Below are 25,149 nucleotides of genomic sequence, written 5' to 3' on the forward strand. Positions count from 1 at the left end.
GAAACATAGAAATTGTTGCAGGAGTATGGCCATGGATGGCTGATCATCCATGGGTATCCCGTTGCCTTCTCTCCATAAACCACATCAACTCCCTCTTAAGTATAGCCAATATTTGAGCATCAACTACCCTCTGTGAGGGTGCCAGAGAGGTGTCTCAGCGTGAAAAAAAAGTTCTTCTCATCTCGGTTTTAAAGGATTTCCCCTTTATCCTTAAGCTGGGTCGACGCAGAAGTCCAAGATGTTCAATGACCTGGATGCAGGATGGGATGTGGTTGTTGAAGAAACCAGTCATCTGTAGAGCGGGCATGATGGTGAGCGAGAGGTGTCCAGCAGTGCAGCAGTGAGAGAGAGTATCAGCGAAGAGAGGTTGTCCAGCAGTGCAGATGTAGAGGTAGTCCAGCATTGAAGGAGCAGATAGGTTGTCCAGCAGAGCAGGTGTGGAGGTAGTGCAGTGATGAGGGTGTAGAGGTAGTCCAGCGGTGCGGGTGCAGAGAGGATCCAGCTGGTGCAGGGAGGTGTCCAGCGTCGATGCGTCGATGGTGCACAGGCACAGGTACAGGCAGGGAACAGACAGGCAGGTAGGTAACAGACAGGGGGGGGACAGCGGGCGGAGAAGCGGCGAACAGTCAACGCCAGCGTCCTCTCCGGGCAGCGTGCAGGGATTCAAGCGGTTCTGGCGGCTAGCAGCTAGCTGTATAGGCCGCAGGAGGACGATCGTTCAACGGCCGAAAACGGCCAAAAAACATCCCAGACCACCACAGCCGGAGCGACCCTCCAGTGGTCCCACGACAGGTGGTAGATCAAGACCTCGTCCGGGATGGAAATAAACCGCAGTCGGCAAATTGAAGGGGATGAAGCCGATTCGCGGTAAGGGACCGTTGTTAATTTGAATTTCCCGCCGCCGCCATTTTCCCCCAACTGTACATTGAAATATATTTGCAATGCCGTGTAGCTTTGGGTTTATAATATAGATCATAAAACAGTAATGCACCATGTCTGTGCTGACTATGATACCTAATCTAACTGATTCCATCTGCCTGCACATGGTCCATTTTCCTCTAATCCTTGCTGTTAATGTGTTTGTCTAAAAGCTTCTTAAACGTTCCTATCATATCTGCTTCCACCACCTCCCTTTGCAGCGTGTCGCAGAAACCTACAACTATTCTGTTTAACAAAAAACTTGACTTCACATCTCCTTTATACTTTCCCCTTCTTCAATAAAGCTGTATGTATACTTTTGTACTTGACATTCCCACACTAGAAAAAAGATTCTGACAGTCTACTCAATCTATGCCTCTCATAATTATATATACTTCTAACAGGTAGCTCCTCAGCCTCTGATACTCCAGAGAAAATAATCCAAAGTTGTACAACTTCTCCTCGTAGCTAAGGCTCTCCAATCCAGGCAGCATCCTGGTGAACCTCTTCCGCACCCTTTCCAGAGTCTTCAAATGCTTCCTATAATGTTTGACTGCGCACAATAATCCAAATGCAGTGCAATTAAAGTTTTATACTGAAGCATCTTTTATACTCATTGTCCTGACAGATGAAGGCAATCATACCACAGTCTTCTTTATCACCCTATCCACTCGTGTTGCCACTTTTGTGAAGCAATGGACCTGTACCCCAAGATCCTTCTGTACATCAATGCACCCAAGTGTCCTGTCATTTACTGTATTCATTCTTCTTACATTTGAACTCCTAATATTGCATCACATTGCACTTGCCTGCTTTAATTCCATCTGCCATTTTTCTGCCCACATTCTCAACTGGTCGACATCCTAATTGTCTTCACGATGCACAACTCCCCCAATTCAGCCCAGTGAGTTTATACCAGCTCTAAGCAGAGCATTCCCATTGGTTTCTTTCCTGCCCTCATTCTCCATTGTCTGGCAAAATATGTTTGCATGTTCCTATCCATTTCCCTTTTGAATTCCTCGATTAATTCCATCTCATACATCCACACTGACAGTGAATTCCAGATCCTGTCTGCTTTCTGGTAGAATTAATTATTCTGCACACCCCCTTATATATTTTGGCCTACGTTTTAAATCAATGCTCCTTTGTTTGTTAGTTCTCTGCTAATGGAAAGAGCTCCCTCTACTTCCCCGATCTAATTTATTCCTGTTCTTGAACACCTCATCAAATCTCTCCTCAATATTCTGTGCTCCAAGGAAAACAATTCCTGTTTCTCCAGTCTAATTATCCAGCTGAAATCCCTCATCCCGAGATCCATTTCAGTAAATGCTTTCTGCACCCTTTCTGTGTAATAAGAGTTTTTCCTGAACAGTCCATGTCTCAAAGTGCTGTGGCTTTTAGCGCAATGTTTAAAACCTCATAGCGCTGTGTCCGGTAACGCATGTTCAGTGGCTGTTGGTGCTGTGTTTAAAGCTTGTCATGCCAAGGCGATAGCATTGTGTGCATTGCCTTGCGTGCCGAGTCTGTGGCCGTAGCACTTTGTTTCCATGGGGTGGGCTCGCTCGGATGCAAGCCCCTGCCATTGGTTGCAGTTTGAATTTGGAAGCGGTGCTCTTGGCCAGGACTTGATGGTGGTTATTTTCAACGGCTGATTCCTGCCGGTATAAAGGCAGGCGCCGGTAAACCATTAGTTCGTTTTTGTACGAGAGGGGTTCACCGACGGGCTGGGTCGCATTCTACTTCAAAGTGTGACCATTGGATGTTAGATACGGTCAAACCAGTTGAGGCGATCAGGCAGTGACGTAGCGTGGGGGCAGCCAGAGGGGCGGTTGCCCCGGGCGCTAAATTTTTAGGGGCGCAAAAAAATTGTTGAATAAAAAAAAATTATAAAATGGCAAAAAATGTTGTTCTAAAGGCACGCTGCACCTCTTTGGCAGCCTTCCCCTGGATTATTGTAATAAAATGTCGGGTCGAGTGGCCACTGCCGCCAGAACGTGCCCCAGCTCCGAGTTCTGGTCGCCGCTGCCGCTGCTCCAGCTCCGATGCAGTGTGGCCGCTGCCCCCGCTCCGAGGCCAGGCCACCGCTGCCACTGTCCCAGCTCCGATGCCGTGTGGCCGCTGCCGCTGTCAAAGCCGCCGCCGCCGCTGCCCCAGCTCCGAGTTCTGGTCGCCGCTGCCGCTGCCCCAGCTCCAAGGCCGCCAGCTCTGCCATTAGGCTTCGGCGCAGGCGGAGACGGGGGATATATGACAAAAGAAGTCGCATGCCCCGAAGGAAGAGACCAAAAACGTGTTACCCCCACATACACAACATAATAAACCAAAAATCAACTAAACAGGACAAAAGAACAACACAAAAAAAGAAAAAAAACCAGATAGACTACAGTCGAGCCGCAGCTGCTAAGGCAGCGCCGCCATCTTTTTGTTAGTCGGAGAAAATAAATACAAAACTTGGATTTATAACAGCTCATGGGCCATGGCTAGCCGCTAATGAGGAGGCGCAATATTTTAAACTGCCCCGGGCGCTCGAAACCCACCCTACGCTACTGCGATCAGGTGATTATTTCTGTTTTAATTTTGTTGCCAATCTCCTGTTAATCCATGTATGGCATTGGAACACTGCCAGATTAATTAATTAAAAAAGTAAAGGCCAGTAACTGGAGAACATTTAGAGAGAGTAACCTGAGACAAAATTGAACGTCTCCTGGAAAAATACAGATTATAAATGCAAAGCAGGACGCATCTGTTAACAACGGTGAGGGTGTGTCTGGTTATTGCTCTGAATTTGCCCAAAGCTGGTGATACAGCACGTTGGTTTCAGATCCTGTAATGGTGGTTGGTGTATTTAATTTCAGTAACATATGTAGATCTAATATCAACAGGTAGTGTCGGTAATAGTGACTGTGAAACGACTAAATTCTACTAGTTTCTTAATGTCATTCAGAGAATACAAGAAAATAGCAGAAGGAGTGAGCGTCGGGCTCTGCTTACTCACTCTGGGCTTTGTAACTCCACTGTGATAGACTCCAGACAATAACCTTTAGCATATGCAGTCATGGCCACAACTTGTAAATAAAGCAATGATACATAGCTCTATCAAAAAGACATTGCAGGATCAGTGGAGCTGAAATGGGCGTCATTATATCGCGCAATTCTGAATTTAACTTGTTTATCTGAAGCGGCTTCGTGCTTTACCTCTTTATCAGTTTTAGCAGTTGTGTGTACTCAGCACATTTGCTTGGTAATAGTTATCAATCTTCCCCAGACCAGAAATTAGTTGCTTACCTTTTCCTTTGTTTTCTTATTGGATGAGTAGTCTATCTAAGGGGAAGTGATAAGGTGGTTTCTGATATGTTCGGTGATTATAGGGACTTTTTTGAACTCAAATGTCATGATGCTGATTCAGTGTGTGTACCTTTGTAACACAATCCACTGTTCATATTTTCAAATGGAGGAATCCATGCTAAATAGTAAAAGTCAGTGATGCGTGGTACAAGAAACTCTGGACTGTGGATAATTGTGTGTACAATGATTTCTCTGAGCTTCATTTCAATGTTAACCACATAACTGATAAATACTCCCAGTTTTAATAATGATACTGTGGTTGGCCTGACGTCAATGTTTCTAGTCAAACCTGTCACTTTTGGCCTTCCTCTTCCCACATGTCTAAATTCGGTCAAAGCCCAATGGGCCATTCTACAACAATTAATTGTGGCGATGTGCACATCTAAAGCCAGGCCATTTTTCTAAGCAAAACACCATTGTTGTTGGAAATCTAAATAAATACTGGAAATACAGATTGGGCAACGTCTGAGATAGAGAGATAGTTAACAATCCAGGCTCTAAAAGATTGTCAACCTGCAATGCGAATTGTTTCTCTTCAAATGATACTGCCTGACTTGAGCAAGGTCGAGCAGACTATGCAATGGCAATGGACATTTTATCCAGTTGTGGTGGTCCAGAATCCTATGTGGGTGCATTGTAGTCAAACAAATTGGATGGTGTTGGCATTGTCTGATCACTGAATAATACGTTGCTGTTTGCTTAATCTGTTCTTTCAGGTGTTTGTGGAAACATTGGACAAGTGTTTTGAAAACGTTTGTGAGCTTGATCTTATATTCCACATGGACAAGGTAAGTCTTCATCTGCTGCTGTTTATCTGGTTTAAATTGTGCATAACTGTTTGGAATTCAGTTCTATCACACCATTCATAGCTGATGGAATAAGAATGCTTGATAAATATTACTAAGCATTTCAGTGTTAAATGTTCAGATCGGATCAGCTCTGTGAAGGCTGTCAGATTAGTTTATCTTGGTAACTTGGGATCTGTTCACACACACACAATGCAGTCCGACATAAAGCCTTCCAATATAAATTGTGCATTGTTTACTTTGGATTAAGAATAAATGGAAGGACTCGAGACAAGAAGCTATCTGCCAGAACACATGGATATTGTAGACAAACCCAGATTTTGCTGAACTCAGCCATGCACAAGGCATGTTGATTCTGTTTGCACTCCTGGAACAGCACCACAGGGTCATTTTGTTTAAGGAAACCCCTCTCCTCCACGTATGTCTCTGAGCATTCCTTACCGCCTCAGGGGTAATGGTTTATCTCATCCAACTGTTTCTTGCTTCTCTTTTACATTCCGGCAGTGTGTGTGAATCTCTTGGTGTTGTGTTGCTGCAGGTGTTACAGCAGTTCACAGACTGTGGGAACAGAGATTAGATTTAAGAAAGTGAAGCTTTGCTGGAGATGCTGTTATAATAGAAATGTCCTTGGAGGCTTTGGCTTTGTTTGGTTAGTACATTATGCTCAGAGTAAGCAAGCGATGTTTACTTATGTAGTCTCCCTGATTGTTAGTGATTAAAGCCACAATTATAGTTGGATATCTTAAGGACTTAGTTTCCATCATTTAGAATATTAGCCCAGATTGTGTGAAATTTGTTTAAACTAATGTTTATTGGATGTTCTGCAGAAAGGATAACAATCACATTTTTGTACTCTGAATATACGATTGCGGAATAAACAGGAAGCTTGGTAATATTCTATTTGTGTTTGTGGATTGTATATAAGAAATGCTTGTCAAGTCAGTAAGTATCAGTAATGTTGTCAACCATGGCTGATTAATGTTTTGCTTGACAGCGTAAACTGTAAACAATGGTAAAAGGATCCATTAGCCATGGTGATCAAGGATACGTTCTTGTCTAAGTATTCCATAACATGACTAAGTTAGCAAACTTGTTTAAAGATAAATAAGTTAGAAGTAAACAGTTGACTTAACAAAATGTTTGCAAAGGAGTCCTGAACAAATACAGTGGGTATAGTACAGTACAGAAATAGTGGATGCATTAGTAATAATCTTTCAAAACTCTTTAGATTCTGGAGTAGTTCCTGAGGATTGGCGGGTAGCAAACGTAACACCACTTTTTAAGAAGGGAAGGAGAGAGAAAACGGGGAATTACAGACCAGTTAGTCTAACATCGGTAGTGGGGAAACTGCTAGTCAGTTATTAAAGATGGGATAGCAGCACATTTGGAAAGTGGTGAAATCATTGGACAAAGTCAGCATGGATTTACAAAAGGTAAATTATGTCTGACGAATCTTATAGAATTTTTCGAGGATGTAACTAGTAGCGTGGATAAGGGAGAACCAGTGGATGTGGTGTATCTGGACTTCCAGAAGGCTTTTGACAAGGTCCCACATAAGAGATTAGTATACAAACTTAAAGCACACGGCATTGGGGGTTCAGTATTGATGTGGATAGAGAACTGGCTGGCACACAGGAAGCAAAGAGTAGGAGTAAACGGGTCCTTTTCACAATGGCAGGCAGTGACTAGTGGGGTACCGCAAGGCTCAGTGCTGGGACCCCAGCTATTTACAATATATATTAATGATCTGGATGAGGGAATTGAAGGCAATATCTCTAAGTTTGCGGATGACACTAAGCTGGGGGGCAGTGTTAGCTGTGAGGAGGATGCTGGGAGACTGCAAGGTGACTTGGATAGGCTGGGTGAGTGGGCAAATGTTTGGCAGATGCAGTATAATGTGGATAAATGTGAGGTTATCCATTTTGGTGGCAAAAACAGGAAAGCAGACTATTATCTAAATGGTGGCCGACTAGGAAAAAGGTGAGATGCAGCGAGACCTGGGTGTCATGGTACACCAGTCATTGAAAGTAGGCATGCAGGTGCAGCAGGCAGTGAAGAAAGCGAATGGTATGTTAGCTTTCATAGCAAAAGGATTTGAGTATAGGAGCAGGGAGGTTCTACTGCAGTTATACAGGGTCTTGGTGAGACCACACCTGGAGTATTGCGTACAGTTTTGGTCTCCAAATCTGAGGAAGGACATTATTGCCATAGAGGGATTGCAGAGAAGGTTCACCAGACTGATTCCTGGGATGTCAGGACTGTCTTATGAAGAAAGACTGGATAGACTTGGTTTATACTCTCTAGAATTTAGGAGATTGAGAGGGGATCTTATAGAAACTTACAAAATTCTTAAGGGGTTGGACAGGCTAGATGCAGGAAGATTGCTCCCAATGTTGGGGAAGTCCAGGACAAGGGGTCACAGCTTAAGGATAAGGGGGAAATCCTTTAAAACCGAGATGAGAAGAACTTTTTTCACACAGAGAGTGGTGAATCTCTGGAACTCTCTGCCACAGAGGGTAGTTGAGGCCAGTTCATTGGCTATATTTAAGAGGGAGTTAGATGTGGCCCTTGTGGCTAAGGGGATCAGAGGGTATGGAGAGAAGGCAGGTACGGGATACTGAGTTGGATGATCAGCCATGATCATATTGAATGGCGGTGCAGGCTCGAAGGGCCGAATGGCCTACTCCTGCACCTAATTTCTATGTTTCTATGTTTCTATGTTGTGTGACTTTACTTGATGTTTGGCACTAACAAAACTAATTGTAAAGTGGGACGTGCTTTTCAGGGTTAAAGCGACAGAAGCCAGAACTGATGGCATTCGGTAGAAAAATGAGTCACTGACACTGGATCCCAGATTTCACCATCGAGAACCATGTGTGTACACACTCATTGCAGCAGAGGTTCATGAGGACAGAGGGGCATATCCTCCCCTTCCCACAAATGGAACCATAACCAGAGTTCCCTCAGTCCCTAGAGGCCTTGCTTTGCAGTTGGAATGTTTTACTTTTGTAGATCAGGCTGCAGTAAGCAGCTCCTGTAGGATGGAGTCAAAGGCTCTCTCAGGGACAAGTACAGCACAGTGGTGTAGCTTGTAAAGCTGCTGCCTCATAGAGCCCGAGACCCAAGGTAGACAAAAATGCTGGAGAAACTCAGCAGGTGAGGCAGCATCTATGGAGCGAAGGAATAGGTGACGTTTCTGGTCGAGACTCTTCCTCAATCAGAGACCCAGGTTCGATCCTGACCTCGAGTGCTGTCTGTGTGGAGTTTGCATGTTCTCCCTGCGATCGCATGGGTTGCCCCCCACATCCCACAAATGGAATCATAACCAGAGCTTCCTCAGCTCCCAATCCACTTACAATTCCCCTCCCACCGCAGATTGTGCTCGATCCACTGAGTTCCTCCAACTTTTTTTTTTTTCTCCAGATACTAAATTATCTGAAGTAGTAGAATTCAATATTGAGGCCAAAAGGCTGCAACATGCCTGGACGGATGCTGTTCCTCAGCTCACATTCTGCTTTTATAAAAGTGCAGAAGGACACAGGCCATTGGGTTAGAGTGGGACTGGGATGGAGAATTAAGGTGGCAGGCAACAGCTCAGGGTCCAGGCAGAGTGTTCATCCAATCTCTGGTAGATTTCTTCAGTGTGGAGGAGACCACAATATAGGCACCAAGTGCAGTAAGCACATTAGACCGGAAGAGGTCCGTACTGAGTTTGTCCGCTCTTCCAGTGACTGCATGGGTTTTCTCCGGACGCTCTGATTTCCTCTTACATTCTAAAGATGTGTAGGTTAATTGCCATCTGTAAGATTGTCTCCAGTACATAGGATGGAACTAGTGCACGGGCGATTGCTGGTCGGCGCAGACGCTGAAGGACCTGTTTCCACACTGTATCTCTAAACTAAAACTGAGTGGAAGTAAACCATTGTTTCACTTGGAAAGATTGCTTTGGTTCTTGGATGTTGGGAAGGAGATAAATGAAAGGTCAGATGTTGCATCAGCTGTCGTTGTTGGGAAAGTGCTGTGAGTGGCTGGTGTGGACAACAGATCAAAGGGCAATTTTTACCAAATTGAGAGATGGGTTGAGAGATGGTCATGGCTGAGGAGTCTGGAATAACTTTCAGGAGTATAGACTCAACATGCTGGAGTAACTCAGCGGGACAGGCAGCATCTCTGGAGACTTTTCGGGTCGAGACCCTTCTTCAGACTTGGGGATTTAGATCTGGGGGATATTGCAGGAGGATATTCGTATACTTGAAGAACAGATAACTAATCGGTAAGTTCCAATCAGCGCATAAATGTGAGGTAGTCATTTTGGAGGGAAGACTGAAGAGATCACTTATTACTTGTAAATGGGGCTAGGTGGGTTATGGGCCTGTCCCACTTAGGCGATGTTTCAGCGGACCGCCGGCGACTGTCAAGTTGCCGGCAGTCGCCTGAAAAATCGGGAACTGGAATGGCGACTGTCAGAGTGGAACACACACAAAAACACACACACACACATCGCAGTCGGGGCACAGGGCGAGCAGGGTTAGCGCTGTCTAAAAAATTCCCATGGTACAAAGCCAAGGTGATACAGACACACACCGCGATGACCAGGAAGGTTGGCATTGTAATTAAGACAGCTAAAGCACCGTATACTATAAGTCCTTTAAAAGAGGAGGGAGAAGGAGTGGAGACAACTTTTAAGAAGCCACAGATCACGGCTGTGAAGTTCGGCGGACATTTAACATTACCGGTCGGTTCCCTTATTCTGAAAACTACTGTTTGCCTTTTTTCTACCCAATGAGCCAATGAAATTCACCGGTCATCACCGGCTCCAACCTATTCCAACCTCCGAGAACCTTCGACCTCCTGGCAACCCACTAGGACCTCCTTGTGACCCACCCACGGCTCGAGAATTCTCGCTAATCTCCATGGCGACTTCATTCCAGTCGCCGCTAATTTTTCAACATGTTGGGAAGGAGACAAATGAAAGATGTTGAAAAATTCTCTGCGACCATAATGAGGCCGCAACTAGTTCCCAAAATGTGGGAACTGCTCACGACCATGAAGGCGACTCCCCGGCAACCACCCGCGAACATGTGACGACCATGTGGCGACTGCAAAGTCTCTTGCAATCGCCTAAAAAGTCACCTAAGTTGAAACATCTTTGCCCAAAGAGTGAAAAGTGGTTAAAATGTAAAGCAATTAGTAATGGAAAGCTGGAGAAGGCCACACCCAATACAGGCAGATGTGGATGTGGGAAGACAAGAGGAGCAGGAGTAAAGCATAAATGGTGGGGCTGAATGACCCGTGTCTGCTCTTTATATCTTTTCTACTGAACTGCTCCACTGAGACTTTTGCAATATTACTGCATATGTAGTAATAACAAATATGTCTGATTCATATTGTGCAGGGGCAATCACAAGATGCTCTTGTCAGCTAAATGGATAAGACAGTTTTTTAATTTTAGAAGAGATTTTGTAAAGCAGCACATTACAATTGCTAATGTTTTTTTATTGCTAAATATATAGAATTATATTTGCATACCATTTCCTCACAAACCTTTACTCCCAATTATGCCCTTATCATGGTTTATGATGTAAATGGCAATAGATCTCGACTGCATCAGTCAAAATAAGATAGATTCACTTTATTTCTTTTTTTATGATCACATGTACCAGGTACCATGAGATTCATGTTTGCATGCAGATCAGTACGATTATTGCTTTTCATAAGGACAATCCCCAATTAAGTACAGAATACACAGAAACAGCTCATATATGCAAGTCTATATGCAAGTGTTGCTAGGTTTGGTTCTATTTTCACAGTCCAAGCAGCTGGCCATAATGACCATAATGGCTTGAGCTGCTGTGCTTGCCACTATTCTGGTGGCCACATAGAAAGTGATGTTGCTCGCTCAGCACAACTGGGGAACACCCAGATTGGGTGATGAGCTTTGAAGACCAGAGGTCCTGTTCCTCAGCGACACTCAACACCAAAGTTCATGTGGAAATATTCAGGACCCATTTTGATTTTCAGTCTTTGTTCTTTGTAACTTATTGGTGACTTTAAATATTTAACATATTGCACGGTAATCCAGGCACGGCAGATTTTAAAGCAGTCAGCTTTTCCCAGCCTCCATCTGCTCTAAGGCCCGTCAGCTTCACCTGCAAGCCTCTCCACTGCCTCTCCAAGCAGTTCCATCCTTCTGGTCGCAGTCTGGCCGCGATTCTCAAGCATAAACTTTGTCCTCTTAAAATTTGGGAATGTAGAGAAGATTTTAGTAAACTCTCCAATTCTTGTGCTGCTAATCAGTGACCTATTATTGGGAGCCTTGCCCATTTTCATGTTGACCAGTTCTTTATTCACTCCGATTCTCAGGGTTTCTCTCCTTGGCTCCACTGTATCACTCGTTACGCTCACTGACTTTTGCTGCTGATAAACAGGTCAATTGCTAAACAACTGTGTATGTACCGTGCTGCTCATTGGGTTAGATTCTGTTGTCAGGGTCCAACTTTAACCTTGTGTTCCTTCTACACAATTGAAATATACTTATCTGATTCACAACCAAAGATGCTACACATATGTATCTTAAGTACACATGCACCAATCATTGAAAGTTGTACAACAGGCTAGGAAGGAGAAGTTAAACTTAATCAATCTTTTGTTTATCTCTCGCCATGTAATTGTGGTGCACAAAAATGCCTGTATGTATTACTGCTTTCTGGTAGTTCTTTACTCGGGGATTAAAGTGATCGGATGGGGAAGCCAGCTGAACCAGTTTGTTGATTCACTTTTCCCTGTGAAGCAGATGGGAAGGGAGAGACTTATACAGTTGAAAAAGGGAACTGATTTCTTCATTTTTTAATTTGTAGTTCTGTATTTTCACCATCCTAGAGGTCATCATTGAACAGCAATTCAAATAAACCAGCCTCTTAAATATGATGGCTGCAAGAGCAGGTTAAAGTGTCGCACCCTATCCCACCAGTCCCGAGGCACGTCCAGAGTGCAATGGGATGCTCTCCGCTTACAACGGAGAGGCTAGATAGGCTTGGTTTGCTTTCCTAGAAGTTGAGAAAGGATCAGAGTGAGGAATAGAAAATTATAGGAGTGTACATAGTTAATTCCTCTTTTAAATCAAACCCTAAGTTGAGAGGTAAGATGTTTCGTGGAGATCTCAGGGGGGTATATTTTTCACCCAGAGGTTGGTTGGTGGTGGAGGCAAAGACTCCAATGTTTAAGAAGCATCTAGACAAACATTTGAATCACCAAGGCTAAGGGACAAAGCAAGTAAATGGGACAAATCTAGATAATACAATGATGGGCATGGCCAGGTGAGGGCATGTTTCTGTGCTGCATGGCTCTGTGACTACCTGGTTGAGTCCAGTGCCAACAACTTTCAAAAGCTCGACTTCATCGTGATAAAGTAGCTTAATTGTTACAGCCCATCCACCAACCTAAACCTAAACGTTCACCTCTCCAACGCCAGTGCCCCGTGACTGGGGTGCGCACTGTCTACAAATTGCCCTGCGGTTACTCACCAAGGCTATCCGGACAGAACCTGCCAAACCTGCCACCTCTGCCCCCAAGGAGGACAAGCGCAGTAGATGCAGGGACACACCACCATCTGCAGGCTCCCTTCAAGGGGTTCACCATCCGAACTTAGTAATACATCGCTGTTCCTTCATTGTCACTGTGTCTAAATCCTGGAACTCACTCCCTCCCAACAGCACTGAAGGAACGCCTTCAGCAAAAGGGCTTCAGCAGTTCAAAAAGGTCATTCATTGAGGCATGGGCACAGAATGCAATCAGCCTACTGAAGAAACTCAGCAGGACAGACAGCATCAGAGGAAACTAAAACAGAGTTAAGGATTCAGGTTGAAGATTTGTTTTGTGTTTCCAGTGCTATTACTAAACAACTGTTATTATTCCAGTGTCTATTTATTTGGCAATAAATCCTCGCAAAATAACAAACTGCTTGAGGAACTCAGCAGGTCAAGCAGCATCTGAGGAGGCAAGATGGTGGTTGATGTATTGGATTGTGACCCTGCATCAGTAAATACTAGCCTTCTCAGCAAAGTCCAGATCCTGAAAATGAAATTTAAAAATCTGAACCTGTGCATCATTGGTTAAAAGATATTCTGAATGTTTAAGATTTGATTATATTAGGGTCATAGAGTTGCACAACACAGAAATAGGAAATTTTCCTTCCATGCCTTACTTATTCAAATGTCTTTCGAAATGCTCTAAAAACGTGGTGATTGTATCGGATTCTACAACCTCCACTGGCAGCGAGTTCCTGATGCCAGCCACTGATGGATCGTCAAGAAGCTAGTCATTATTTGCCAGCCTGTCGGAACTCATTAAGTAGATCAGATTTCCGAGTGCACTTATTAACTGGTGATTTATCTGATTATATTTGCACAGGTCCATTGTATTCTGCAGGAAGTTGTAATGGGAGGAATGGTGTTGGAGACCAACATGAATGAGATTGTGTCACAGGTCGAGGCACAAACTAAACTGGAAAAGGCAGAGGTAAGAAGTCGTCATTGTGCAAGTATATTATGTGAGCGTGTGGGAGTTCAATATTCACTCTATTGCAAGAGCAGTGGATAGAAGGCATATTGTGGAAAACTGGGTGGTATAATGGTAGTAGCGACGTACAGGTTTGTACGTTAATTGGCTTGGTATAAATGAAAATTGTTCCTAATGTTAATGTGCGGGGATCGCTGGTCGGTGCGGACTCGGTGGGCCGAAGGGCCTGTTTCCATGCTGTATCTCTAAACTAAACTAGAGGTTTTGAAAGAGTTGCCATGTGATGTTGCCTCCCTTGCTCCCATACATCATCTACAGAATTGTTTCTTCTTTCCTCTGTCAATGTATGCTAGGCTAGTATATATTGCTTACCTCAAAACTGCTGGGCTTGACTGAGAAGGCATTTTAGTGTCATAGATGTTACATTTAAGAAGATGTAGAAGGTCTTCCTAAAGCCAAGGAAGGAGACTTAGAGATTTTACAGCAATTTGTTATTTTGTGGTCACCATTACTTTAACAGGCCATTTATTTCACATTCCTCAATTCGATCTTTACGTTCACCACTGTGCCACCACTAAGCATCTGATCCATTCCATTCTTTTGAAACAAGTGAAATATTCACCTCCCAATCTACAACTTCATGGCCCAACATATTCTTCAAATTACTGTCACTATCATGCCAGATGCTCAAGTGTATAGAAGGGCTTGCAAGGAGGAGCATCGAGCCTGGCTAAAATGAGATGCTGGCCTAGTGAAACTTTAATACGTGAGCTAAGCTGCAAAAGCAGCAAACAGCAGACAGAGCTGAGCAATCTCACTGTGGTTCAGATTGAGGTCCTGCAGTCTAACTACATCTAGTTGTGAATGCAGGTGGCCAATTAAGTAATTAATGGAAGACAAAAGGTCCAATGAAATGGAACACCCAGCATCTCTTGGGCTTGACAGGGTAGATACAGGGAGGGTGAAAAGTCAAACCAGTGGCCACTGTCTCAAAATAAGTGGTGGGCCATTCATCAAATGCTAACCGAACTGCTGAGTGTTTTACATTTTTATACAAAACTAAATTGTAAATCTAAGTACATATTTATCGTTGCAGTATATCCTCCTCGCCTCCCTTCACCCTCCCTCCGACCTATCTCGTTCTCTCAACCCTCTCCTAGTTTTCTTCCTCTAGTTTTTGTGGAAGAACCTCACATTTGCTTTGAGCAATGCCCTTTTGAACAAGCTTATCAAGTGATTAAGTTCTTTGCAGCTGCGGTATCCTGGATATTTTGGTGTTTGTCTGTGTGACATTAGTGACTAATCTTTCTTTGCCGTTCTAGGCTGGGTTCTCTGCAGCTCCGGCCCGTGCAGTCTCTGCTGTCAAGAACATCAATCTCCCAGAGATCCCACGCAACATCAAAGTTTCCAATCTATCCCCGTTTGTATAAAAGGACATTTTGAATCAAGTTATCTTTTCATTCACTGCACTCTCCAGATACAACATGACCTGCACTTCATTACATCAATGGAAGATTTTATTGCGTTTGGTCCAGAATCCTCACCCTTTAACAGATCCAAAATTAGAGGTACAGAAGCGACCTGTTTGTGTTGAACACATGTATCAGATCAGTATTATTGCATGTGGGATATATCTGAAAATGCTGGAGATACTCGGCTGGTCAGGCAGGATCCATGGAGAGAGAAGCAGAATTAAGTTTTAGGTCGATGACCTGTCATTGTCTTACCTAAACAACCTTGGTCTCTACACCGTCTCCACATTCCCTTTGTTCTCTCCTCCTTCAGCTTTTAACACTTTCTTTCACCTAATTTACCTTCCCTCTTCCTGAAGTATTAAATCCCATTATTTATACAATTAGGGAGGTGCAAATATTATTTAACATTATAATCTCTTCTAACCTAATTATAATGTTCCGTAACACCTTATTCAAAGCAAGTGTGAAATAAAAATGAAGGGTAAAATAGATCTCAAAAATCTCTAATTTTGGGTTAGCTGGTTCCTTGAGTTTATTACCCATTAATCCATGGAACAGCCTATCCATGGACTGATCCTGGCACTGAAGTTATGGTTGAAAGTACCAGCACTAATACATTTTAAAACCCACCTCAAAGATATTGAAAAATAATGTTTTTTTCTTAAGAACCATGGAAAAACCCAGTATTTCGTTGACGTTAATCTTGAGGCCTGTCTTATTACAGAATTTTTCCACGTTCTTGAGATTTTTTGACTTGCCTTGTGAGAATCACGCACAAGTGCAATGTCACCAGCAAAGGCCAACGCAATACAATATACGCTGTCCATTTCTAAATTGGAACTGCACCCATTTCTATCCAATGAACATAATGAAATGTCCGTCATGATACTAAATCCCTCTCACGACAGGGATAGGGTCCTGTCTTAGCTTGCTATTCTCGATAAAAGTGGTAGGGCTTGACTGCAAGTCATAGAGAGTCATAGAGTGATACAGTGTGGAAACAGGCCCTTCGGCCCAACTCGCCCACACCGGCCAACAATGTCCCAACTATACTAGTCCCACTTGCCTGCGCTTGGTCCATATCCCTCCAAACCTGTCCTATCCATGTACCTGTCTAACTGTTTCTTAAACAATGGGATAGTCCCAGCCTCAACTACTTCCTCTGGCAGCTTGTTCCATACATCCACCACCCTTGGTGTGAAATGTTACCCCTCGGATTCCTATTAAATCTTTTCCCCTTCACCTTGAACCTATGTCAAAGACAAGGTCGATGAAATGGAGGACAAACCCCATCCTGTCCAAAGCCCTAATGATAAAGCCAAATGTGTCAGGCAGATCTTTAAAACGACTGCACATCCTCCCACTTTTCTTTGTGCCCACCGCCCCCATAGCTAAATTATTGAAGGAAGCAGTATTTAGATTACACTCAAGTGTTGTTGCTATAAATTCCTTTTGCCAACCGTTGAGGCTATTTGCCTCGGCAAGTGGCAGAACCTTTCATAAAACCATCAAAGCCGTTGAATATCTCTGTTGCACTAAAATATTTCTAATTATTACTGGCCAACCATCACTTACCTGATACCTATTTAATTATCTTCGATCTATCAAAACATTCATTTTACCAGAATATATGCCATCTGACGCTAAGAGTAAACGGACAACACCTTCTGTCCATGTGCAGACAACCTTCCCTTCCTGCTCACATAGTGTCAATCACAGACAGATCTGTTCTGGCTGCCAAAGCTTGCTTAATATTTCCAACAGCCAGTGCACGTGTTGCCCTTGCTGTCCCAAGCCAAGTTCCATGTAAAATGATGCACTACACTTGGAACAACACAAAGATCTGTTCCCTCGTGTCCGGAGCCAATCACATCTCTTGCGTCCATTGACTGATTACATTAACTGTGCAGCACTCCATTGCACCGAAATCATTGCCTTACTATGTTATACAGTAAAGTGCATTTTAAGTTTGTTAAAGACCATAAAGCCTTCATAACACATTCTGTGAAGGATCCTCAGGCTGAAACATTGACCCCTTTTCCCTCTGACTTCATAACCGTCTGAACATCTCCAGCATTTTCAGCTTTATCGCACCAAACGTTTATCAGCGGCAATGATTAATCTGGCCCAGATAATTTGTAACTTAAGTAGCTTTACTATCCAAACAGAGCTAGGTATAGAGGATCAGTTGATCTAAACGCTGTGACTGCCTGGAAAGAAACGGAGGTTACAAGCAGTGGTTTAACTCATTTTTCCATGACCTTGCACATGAGCTCACTGCCAAGAAATGCAGTAGTCTGCAAATGAAACTCTTCTCTTGCGCCTTATTTATATTTTCTTCAACATATGAATGTTGTTGGAAATTCTCAGCCTGCTCAATATTGAGTTCCAGGATGGGAATGGACTGCAGACGTTTATAGCAATGGATCTTAACTTTGATTCTGAAAATTCATTCCCTGTAAAGTGTGGGGTTGTGGATATCCTCAATAACCCTGGAGTTGTTGCAGTGGGCTGCATGTGCTGCAGGTGTCCCTCGGTCTACACCTGGAAACTTTCCCTGTCCATTTGGAACGGATGCTTTAATGATCTGATTTCCATTATGGTGTGGAGGTATGAAGGACAGACGGGGTTTATCAGCTCAACCTTGGCCTCTTGTTTAGAGGAGAGGAACCACAAGTGCAAGGACAGGCTAACTGGAGAAACTTGAGGGCAGAGATGGGAGGTGGTTGCAGAGTTTTAGCACCAGCTGGCTGTGCTGAGGCCTGCTCTGTGCGGAGGCCTGCTCTGTGCTGAGGCCTGCTCTGTGCTGAGGCCTGCTCTGTGCAGAGGCCTGCTCTGTGCAGAGGCCTGCTCTGTGCTGTGGGTGAACCTCTGTGCTGAGGCCTGCTCTGTGCAGAGGCCTGCTCTGTGCTGAGGCCTGCTCTGTGCGGAGGCCTGCTCTGTGCTGAGGCCTGCTCTGTGCTGTGGGTGAACCTCTGTGCTGTACACTTGACTTCTTGATGGTGCTGTCAGAAATGCTTTTCCATTCCAGCTAATTTTTCACCATGATGATGATATCTGAATTATTTGTGTTTTAATCTCCTCTGTCCCCCCTGACCTCCCCTGCCCCAGACCCTCACTGGAGGGCAACACTTAATCTTCAGAATGTTTCAGGTTTTTCACTCCCTAGCTTTGTCCATGCACCTTCTGAACTCCTGCTGCTTCAGAGACAAAGATTGTGTTGTCAACAGTAAACATGCATCTAAGACTATGTTCCTTGTTGGGCAAATTAAAGAAATCAGTGTAGGATTAGAGAGAATTTGAAAATTATTCTGACCTCTGCGGTTTGGGAGGGTGTAGGCGGAATCTCGGCATGTATTTAAAACTACCTTGCTGTGGTGTGGTTGGAAATGATGCTCAAGGTCCAGAGAAAAAATGTTGGCACCTCCTCTGCTCCCTCCATCACTTCAATCCATTCACCTCGCTCCCAGTGTCTTTTTAGCCTCCTTAGTCCATCCACCTGCGTTTTCTTGATTCACACTTGCCCTATCCCTGTGAACATAAGGCTATCTATCTATCTATCTATCTATCTATCTATCTATCTATCTATCTATCTATCATGCCCCTCAACCCATACAAGGTCCCTTCTCTTGACCCCAGCATTATTTCTGAGTTGTTACTTCCCTGTTTAAAGGCTAATGTTTACTCCCCTTAAATTTCTTCAAGTCTCATATAAGTAATTACATTACACACAAAGATTGCACAGATTGTTAAAGCAGTAAAACAAAATTGCAAATGGCCAAAATTAAAAAGAAGCACGCGGCAAGTTTTCAGTCATGTGACAGCTTGAATAATTTAGTGCAGTAACTGATTATTACATCCTGTTGGAAGATCCTGGTTTATTCAGGTCTGCAATGGGTGAAGTTAAGTAGATTAATCAGTAGTTTAATTCTTGAAAAAAAGGCAAGTCTGAGAGGTCAGTCAGTCCATTATGTGTGTGCTCTCCTGTAGAATTTGCTGTTGTCATGCACAGGTTAAATGTCATATTTTTCTGCACAACACCCTTTTGGAACAAGAACTTTCACCATGACGTGAAAGGGGTGGAGAAACTTCAGTGTGGACCAAGTGAATGGTGCACTTTACATTGTGCGTGCTTAATCTTCGCCAGGATCACTAATTGTGGGGAGCATATATGATGGCATATTGCATACTTGCAAGGTTCTTTGATTGTTATATGATTTTCACCTTTGCGATGCTGTAATTTGTAATTGTCCCATTAAAACTCCTACTATTTTCCTGCTGCATTGCCCTCGGGCTGGAAATGTGGATCTCCCGGTGCAGGTACACTGTTCAAGAGTTTTAGAGGCTAAATATTCTGGTTGCAAGTGAATTGAGGCTTCGGGAGCTGGTTTCAGGACAAGACCCTGTCCACAATAGGGTGGCCCCTGTGGAAAACTTCAGCAAGATTACTGTATTTTCTGCTTCAGGTTACTACATGTCCCTACTTGGCCAGCAAATGGTGAAATGTTTTAGAAAGAGCTCTAATGAACACCTGACATATTCAAAACACCTACTTTCGTTGCTCAACATTGAATGATATAATAATCCTGAATAGCCATTCTGGAACTGACTGTGATTCAGAGCCTTAATGCCACCTCCAGAAAAATAAATCCAAAGCTACGCAGGTGAGTTCATACTCACGCTGTGGGAGGAGTATTGCTGAGGATGTGCTCTGCTCCGGAACTGCCCTGCCTTGATGGTGGGGGAGGCAGCGTGGAGGAAACAGCGATGTGTGTATGGGGGTGCCGTGTTGTGGGAGGGATGTCACTGAGAGAACGCTGCCAAGGGAGGGCAGAACGTGGGGCGCTCCGCACTGTGGGAGGGGCAGTACTGAGGGAGAGATGCACTGTGAAGGGGGGGGGGGGGGTGATGAGAGAGTACTGCACTCTTTGAAATGCAATCCGGAGGGACTTTCCCGAGGGAACACCACACTGGGAGGGGTAGTGCTGACAAAGCACCACACAGTGAGGGTGAGTGATAAGAGATGGTTACTCATTTGCAGGGCTGGTCCTGAGGAAGGTGACCCTGTGGGCCAGTGTTGTGGATGAACCACACTGCCAAAACCTGGGGAGCACAACATCATTGGAGGTTGGGTGGGGTGGAGGTTGCAACCTTCACGTGGTCCGCCCTGTTTCGACAAATGCTATCAACCTGGTGGGCACAATCAAATAGAACGAGTTGTCCTACAACTTTAGGCTGTGCACGCCATACGCAAGAAGAAGAAGGAGGTTGAGTACCGAGGGATGAGGCAGGATTAGACAAGAGGTTGTGATGGAGAGTCCTACAGTACTGAGGGAATACTACACACTGTCGGCAGTATAGTCGTGAGGAAGCTCATTACTGGAGAATACAATTTAACAAACTGAATGTTAATCATGAAGTCTTCATTGGTAAAGTGGGTATAAAAGCTAATTGCCTGTCTCCCAAGACCAATGTTGATCCCTAAATCAACATTAAATAGCATTGTGGAAACAAATAACTGTGATGCTGATTTACAGTGCCCTCCATAATGTTTGGGACAAAGACCCATCATTTATTTATTTGCCTCTGTACTTCACAATTTGAGATTTGTAATTGAAAAAAATCACATGTGGTTAAAGTACACATTGTCATTTAAATAAAGGCCATTTTTATACATTTTGGTTTCACCATGTAGAAATTACAGCGGTGTTTATACATAGTTCCCCCATTTCAGGGCACCATAATGTTTGAGACACAGCAATGTCATGTAAATGAAAGTAGTCATGTTTAGTATTTTGTTGCATATCCTTTGCAAGCAATGACTGCTTGAAGTCTGTGATTCATGGACATCACCAGTTGCTGGGTGTCTTCTCTGGTGATGCCCTGCCAGGCCTGTATTGCAGCCATCTTTAGCGTATGCTTGTTTGGGAGGCTAGTCCCTTTCAGTTTTCTCTTCAGCATATAACAGGCATGCCCAATTGGGTTCAGATCGGGTGATTGACTTGGCCACTCAAGAATTTACCAATTTTTAGCTTTGAAAAATCCATTGTTGCTTTAGCAGTATGTTTGGGATCATTGTCTTGCTGTAGAATGAACTGCCGGGCAATGTTTTGAGGCATTTGATTGAACTTGAGCAGTGGATGTGCCTATACACTTCAGAATTCATTATGCTCCTACATCAGCAGTTGTATCATCAATTAAGATAAGTGAGCCAGTACCTTCAGCAGCCATACATGCCCAGGCCATAACACCCCCACCACCGTGTTTCACAGATGAGGTGGTATGCTTTGGATCTTGGGCAGTTCCTTCTTCTCCTCCATACTTTGCTCTTGCCATCACTCTGATACAAGTTAATCTTCGTCTCACCTGTCCACAAGACCTTTCTTCAGAACTGTGGTTACTCTTTTAATACTTCTTGGCAAACTAACCCGGCCATCCTATTTTTGCGTCTAACCAGCAGTTTGCATCTTGCAGTGTAGCCTCTGTATTTCTGTTCATGAAGTCTACTGCGGACAGTGGTCATTGTCAAATCCATAGCTGAAGAGTGTTTCTGATCTGTCGAACAGGTGTTTGGGGATTCTCTATAATAGAGAGAATTCTTCTGTCATCAGCTGTGGAGGTCTTCCTTGCCCTGCCAGTCCCTTTGCGATTAGTAAGCTCACCGGTGCTCTCTTTCTTCTTCATGATGTTCCAAACAGTTGATTTTAGTAAGCCTAAGGTTTAGCTGATGTCTCTAACAGTTTTATTCTTGTTTCTCAGTCCCATAATGGCTTCTTTGACTTTCATTGGCACGACTTTGGTCCTCATATTGATAAACAACAATAAAAGTTTCCAATGGTGATGGAAAGACTGGAGGAAAGACTAGGTGCTGAGTGCTCTCTTATACCCGCATGACGGAGGCAATGAACAGTTACAAACGCCTGTGACGCAATGTGTCCCAAACATTATGCAGGGCTCTCACTTAACTTTTTTTCTCTGTTTCCAGCTGGGTAACCTAGGCAACTTTCTAGGTTGCCAAATGACAGTTTAGGTGGTCATTTAAGACGGCTTGCATGATGTGTGCGATAATGTGCTTGGATGAAGTGCGTAGTCACCAGTTGGAATTATGCTCAATTAAGTATTCACATATTATTTCTGCTTCAAATAAAGTCACAATCTAAACATATTCACCAATCAAGACATGATATATACCACAATGACTTGCAGCACAATTATAATACAGTATATACAGTATCTCAACTCGTTTTACACGTTGCAATAAATGCACTTTCTATTATTTCTTTCCACTTCCAAACTAAAATGTGGTTGGATTATTCAGCGTATGATCAACCTTGGTGAGACCAAGCACAGTCTTGTCGATCGCTTCGCACAACACCTCCACTCAGTTCGCAATAACCAACCTGATCTCTGCACTTCAACTCCCCCTCCCATTCCCCCAGAGTGAGGCCCACCATAAATTGGAGGAGCAGCACCTCATATTTCACTTGGGCAGTTTACACCACAGCAGTATGAACATTGACCTCAAATCTCAGGTAGTCCTTGCTTTCTCCTCCTCAGCCCACTGTCTCCGCAGCTTCCTTTCTTTCCCCCCACCCTCACATCTGCCTGAAGAAGGGTCTCGACCCGAAACGTTATCTATTTCCTTCGCTCCATAGATGCTGCCTCACCCGCTGAGTTTCTCCAGCATTTTTGTTTACGTTCGATTTTCCAGCATCTGCAGTTCCTTAGACATTTTGCGGTGACGGCTTCATCTGCGGTTCCTTTTTGTTGGGGGAGGGGGGGGGGGGAGGGGGAGTCCTGGCCCAATGGCGGCTCCTGATAAGTGAAATGATCCCTCCGCGGATACCACCTTGCCCGCTGAGTTCTTCCAGCACTCTATGTTTTTTGTTTGGCTCTGAAGTTGAAGGTGGCTCAGCGGGCATGGGCTGTGGGGAGAGGGTTGCGTTTCTGGCCGAGACCCTTCTTCAGACAATCACAAGTACTCTCACCGACGAGAGTCTGAAGAAGGGTCTTCTCTCCAGAGTCGCTGCGCTGCCTGTCCTGCTGAGTTACTCCAGCTTTATGTCTATCTTCAATATCAGGGAAATCAAATTTCTCACGGGGGGGCTTATAGCGTCCCTTAAGGCCGGCCCTGGTGTGTCTATATACCATAGACCATATATATACACAATAAATAAACAGATAAAGTGCTATAGGCTGTTATTTTTCAGTGTTTGGAGTTTGGTGGTGGTGGGTCCACTCCATTTCCATTTGGAATATTTTTGGAGGACCAGGAAACCAAGAAGCAAGAGTGACTCCAGGGAGTTACTCCAGCTCCAGGGAGTGATTGTGCGTTGGTTTTCAGTGGTCATGGCGAGGTGGTGACCAGACAGCAATGGCGGCCAGATCTCCCACAATGCAAAGGGAGGGAGAAAGTGCCCGGCATTGACCAGTTGCCGTGGCAGTGTGGATCTGCAGGGCGGCCGATGATGTGCTGGCCATGGTTGTGCGCATGTGCAGGGGGAGGATGTGCAGGCCGTGGCAGACGGAGAGTGACAGAGAGAGAAATAGAGAGGGGGGGCTCACTCAGAGTTGAACAATAGGTGTCCTGGGTGCTTGCCAAGCCGGGCAAAATGGCATGGCTTTTAGGTTGCCCGGCAGGACTGTAGGTGGCCATTGGCACCCGGGCAACCATTAATTTCGAGCCCTGTTATGGTACCCTGAAATGGGGGGGAATATGTATAAACAGCTGTAATTTCTACATGGTGAAACCAAAATGTATAAAAATGGCCTTTAATTAAATCTGACAATGTGCACTTTACCCACATGTATTTTTTTCTATTACAAATCTCAAATTGTGGAGAACAGAGGCAAATAAATAAATGATGGGTCTTTGTCACAAACATTATGGACGGCGCTGTATACCAAAGATAGACACAAAAGTGTCTGCGGATCAGGCAGCATCTCTGGAGAAAAAGGATGGGTGACATTTCGGGTCGAGACCTTTCTTCAGACTGAAAGTAGCGGGGTGCAGATGGGGGAAGAGCTGGAGGAAGAGAAAGACCAAGACAAATCAGGGCTGGCAACTAATGACTTCAGGCAGGCTGCTGCCCTGGTAGATACAATGTGGTGATGTGTGGAATTAGTTTAACAACTTGGGTGGATCCCATTCCAGGGCACTCCACCCTGCCGGAGGACATTTATTGCTGTCTGTGGAATCCTATATACAAGTTGCTGAACAATCACGGTCTTAAAAGGTGCAAGAAAGAAGCAAGCTTTCCTCATTCTATGTTTTAAATATTTCAATGTAGAAGTTGCATTCATTGAACAGAAGTACTTGAGTGTTGCCAATAATGCGTATGTCTGCAATGTGCCAATGACTAATCATTCACCAAAGAAGCATATAGAATGACAGTTGGATTATGTCAAATTGTGCATTGTATTGTAGGCTGTGCCTAGTAATGTATGACCTGTAATTGGAGTCAACGAGGCACTAGCTTTAGACTGGTTTTGCTATTTCACAGTTTGTAAACTAGCAAAGTTAGAACATTGAATTGGCCATCAAAAATGAATACTGACAAGTTTAATATATTCAGAATATAAAAGATGGGGCTGCTCAGTTAGTGATTCGGCTGTGACAGTAAGGTTGGCCGTGACACCAAGGCTGGCACACTGTGATGAATTTCTCATTATAGTGGCTGTTGGTTATACAACACCTGAATGTTGAAACTGCCCCCTGGTTTAAACCCTCGTTGCTCTCATCATCCATGTTCCTGGAACTACTTCCAGATCTCAAACCTAGGTCACACACTATGATTAAATACTTTGGCTACTATTGCTCTGACCATGATGTCAGGAACTATCTATTTGCTGATTTCTAATTTCTCTGCTACATACTGGACCCAAGTACAGAATGGGTGATATTTTTAACAAGAAGGATCATGATATCCAGCCAATTGAAGATGATATTCCATCAACAATGACAATACAGATCACCCACAGCTTATGAGCAGCCAATTTATGTACAGCCTGTCATATGAAGGAACGATTGAGTGATCAGCGGGTGGATTTGTCGATTGCTGTAGGGCTGCAGGCAACTGTTCTTAACATGA

The 25,149-nt window shown here is 44.1% G+C and overlaps 1 protein-coding gene across 2 annotated transcripts in view; it reads left to right on the forward strand.

Annotated features, from left to right (window-relative positions):
• LOC129712692 (AP-3 complex subunit sigma-2-like) overlaps positions 1–15,031 on the forward strand; it is a 40,835-nt gene extending 25,804 nt beyond the window's left edge. For both annotated transcript variants that reach the window (XM_055661332.1, XM_055661331.1), the window contains 3 exons: positions 4,977–5,048; positions 13,476–13,583; positions 14,906–15,031. In XM_055661332.1, the coding sequence (XP_055517307.1) occupies positions 4,977–5,048; positions 13,476–13,583; positions 14,906–15,013 (288 nt within the window). In that variant the 3' untranslated portion in view covers positions 15,014–15,031. The remainder of the gene's footprint in view (positions 1–4,976; positions 5,049–13,475; positions 13,584–14,905) is intronic.
• The last annotated feature ends 10,118 nt before the right edge of the window (positions 15,032–25,149 follow it).

Source organism: Leucoraja erinacea, chromosome 33 (genome assembly GCF_028641065.1).
Source record: "Leucoraja erinacea ecotype New England chromosome 33, Leri_hhj_1, whole genome shotgun sequence".
Taxonomy (NCBI): domain Eukaryota; kingdom Metazoa; phylum Chordata; class Chondrichthyes; order Rajiformes; family Rajidae; genus Leucoraja; species Leucoraja erinaceus.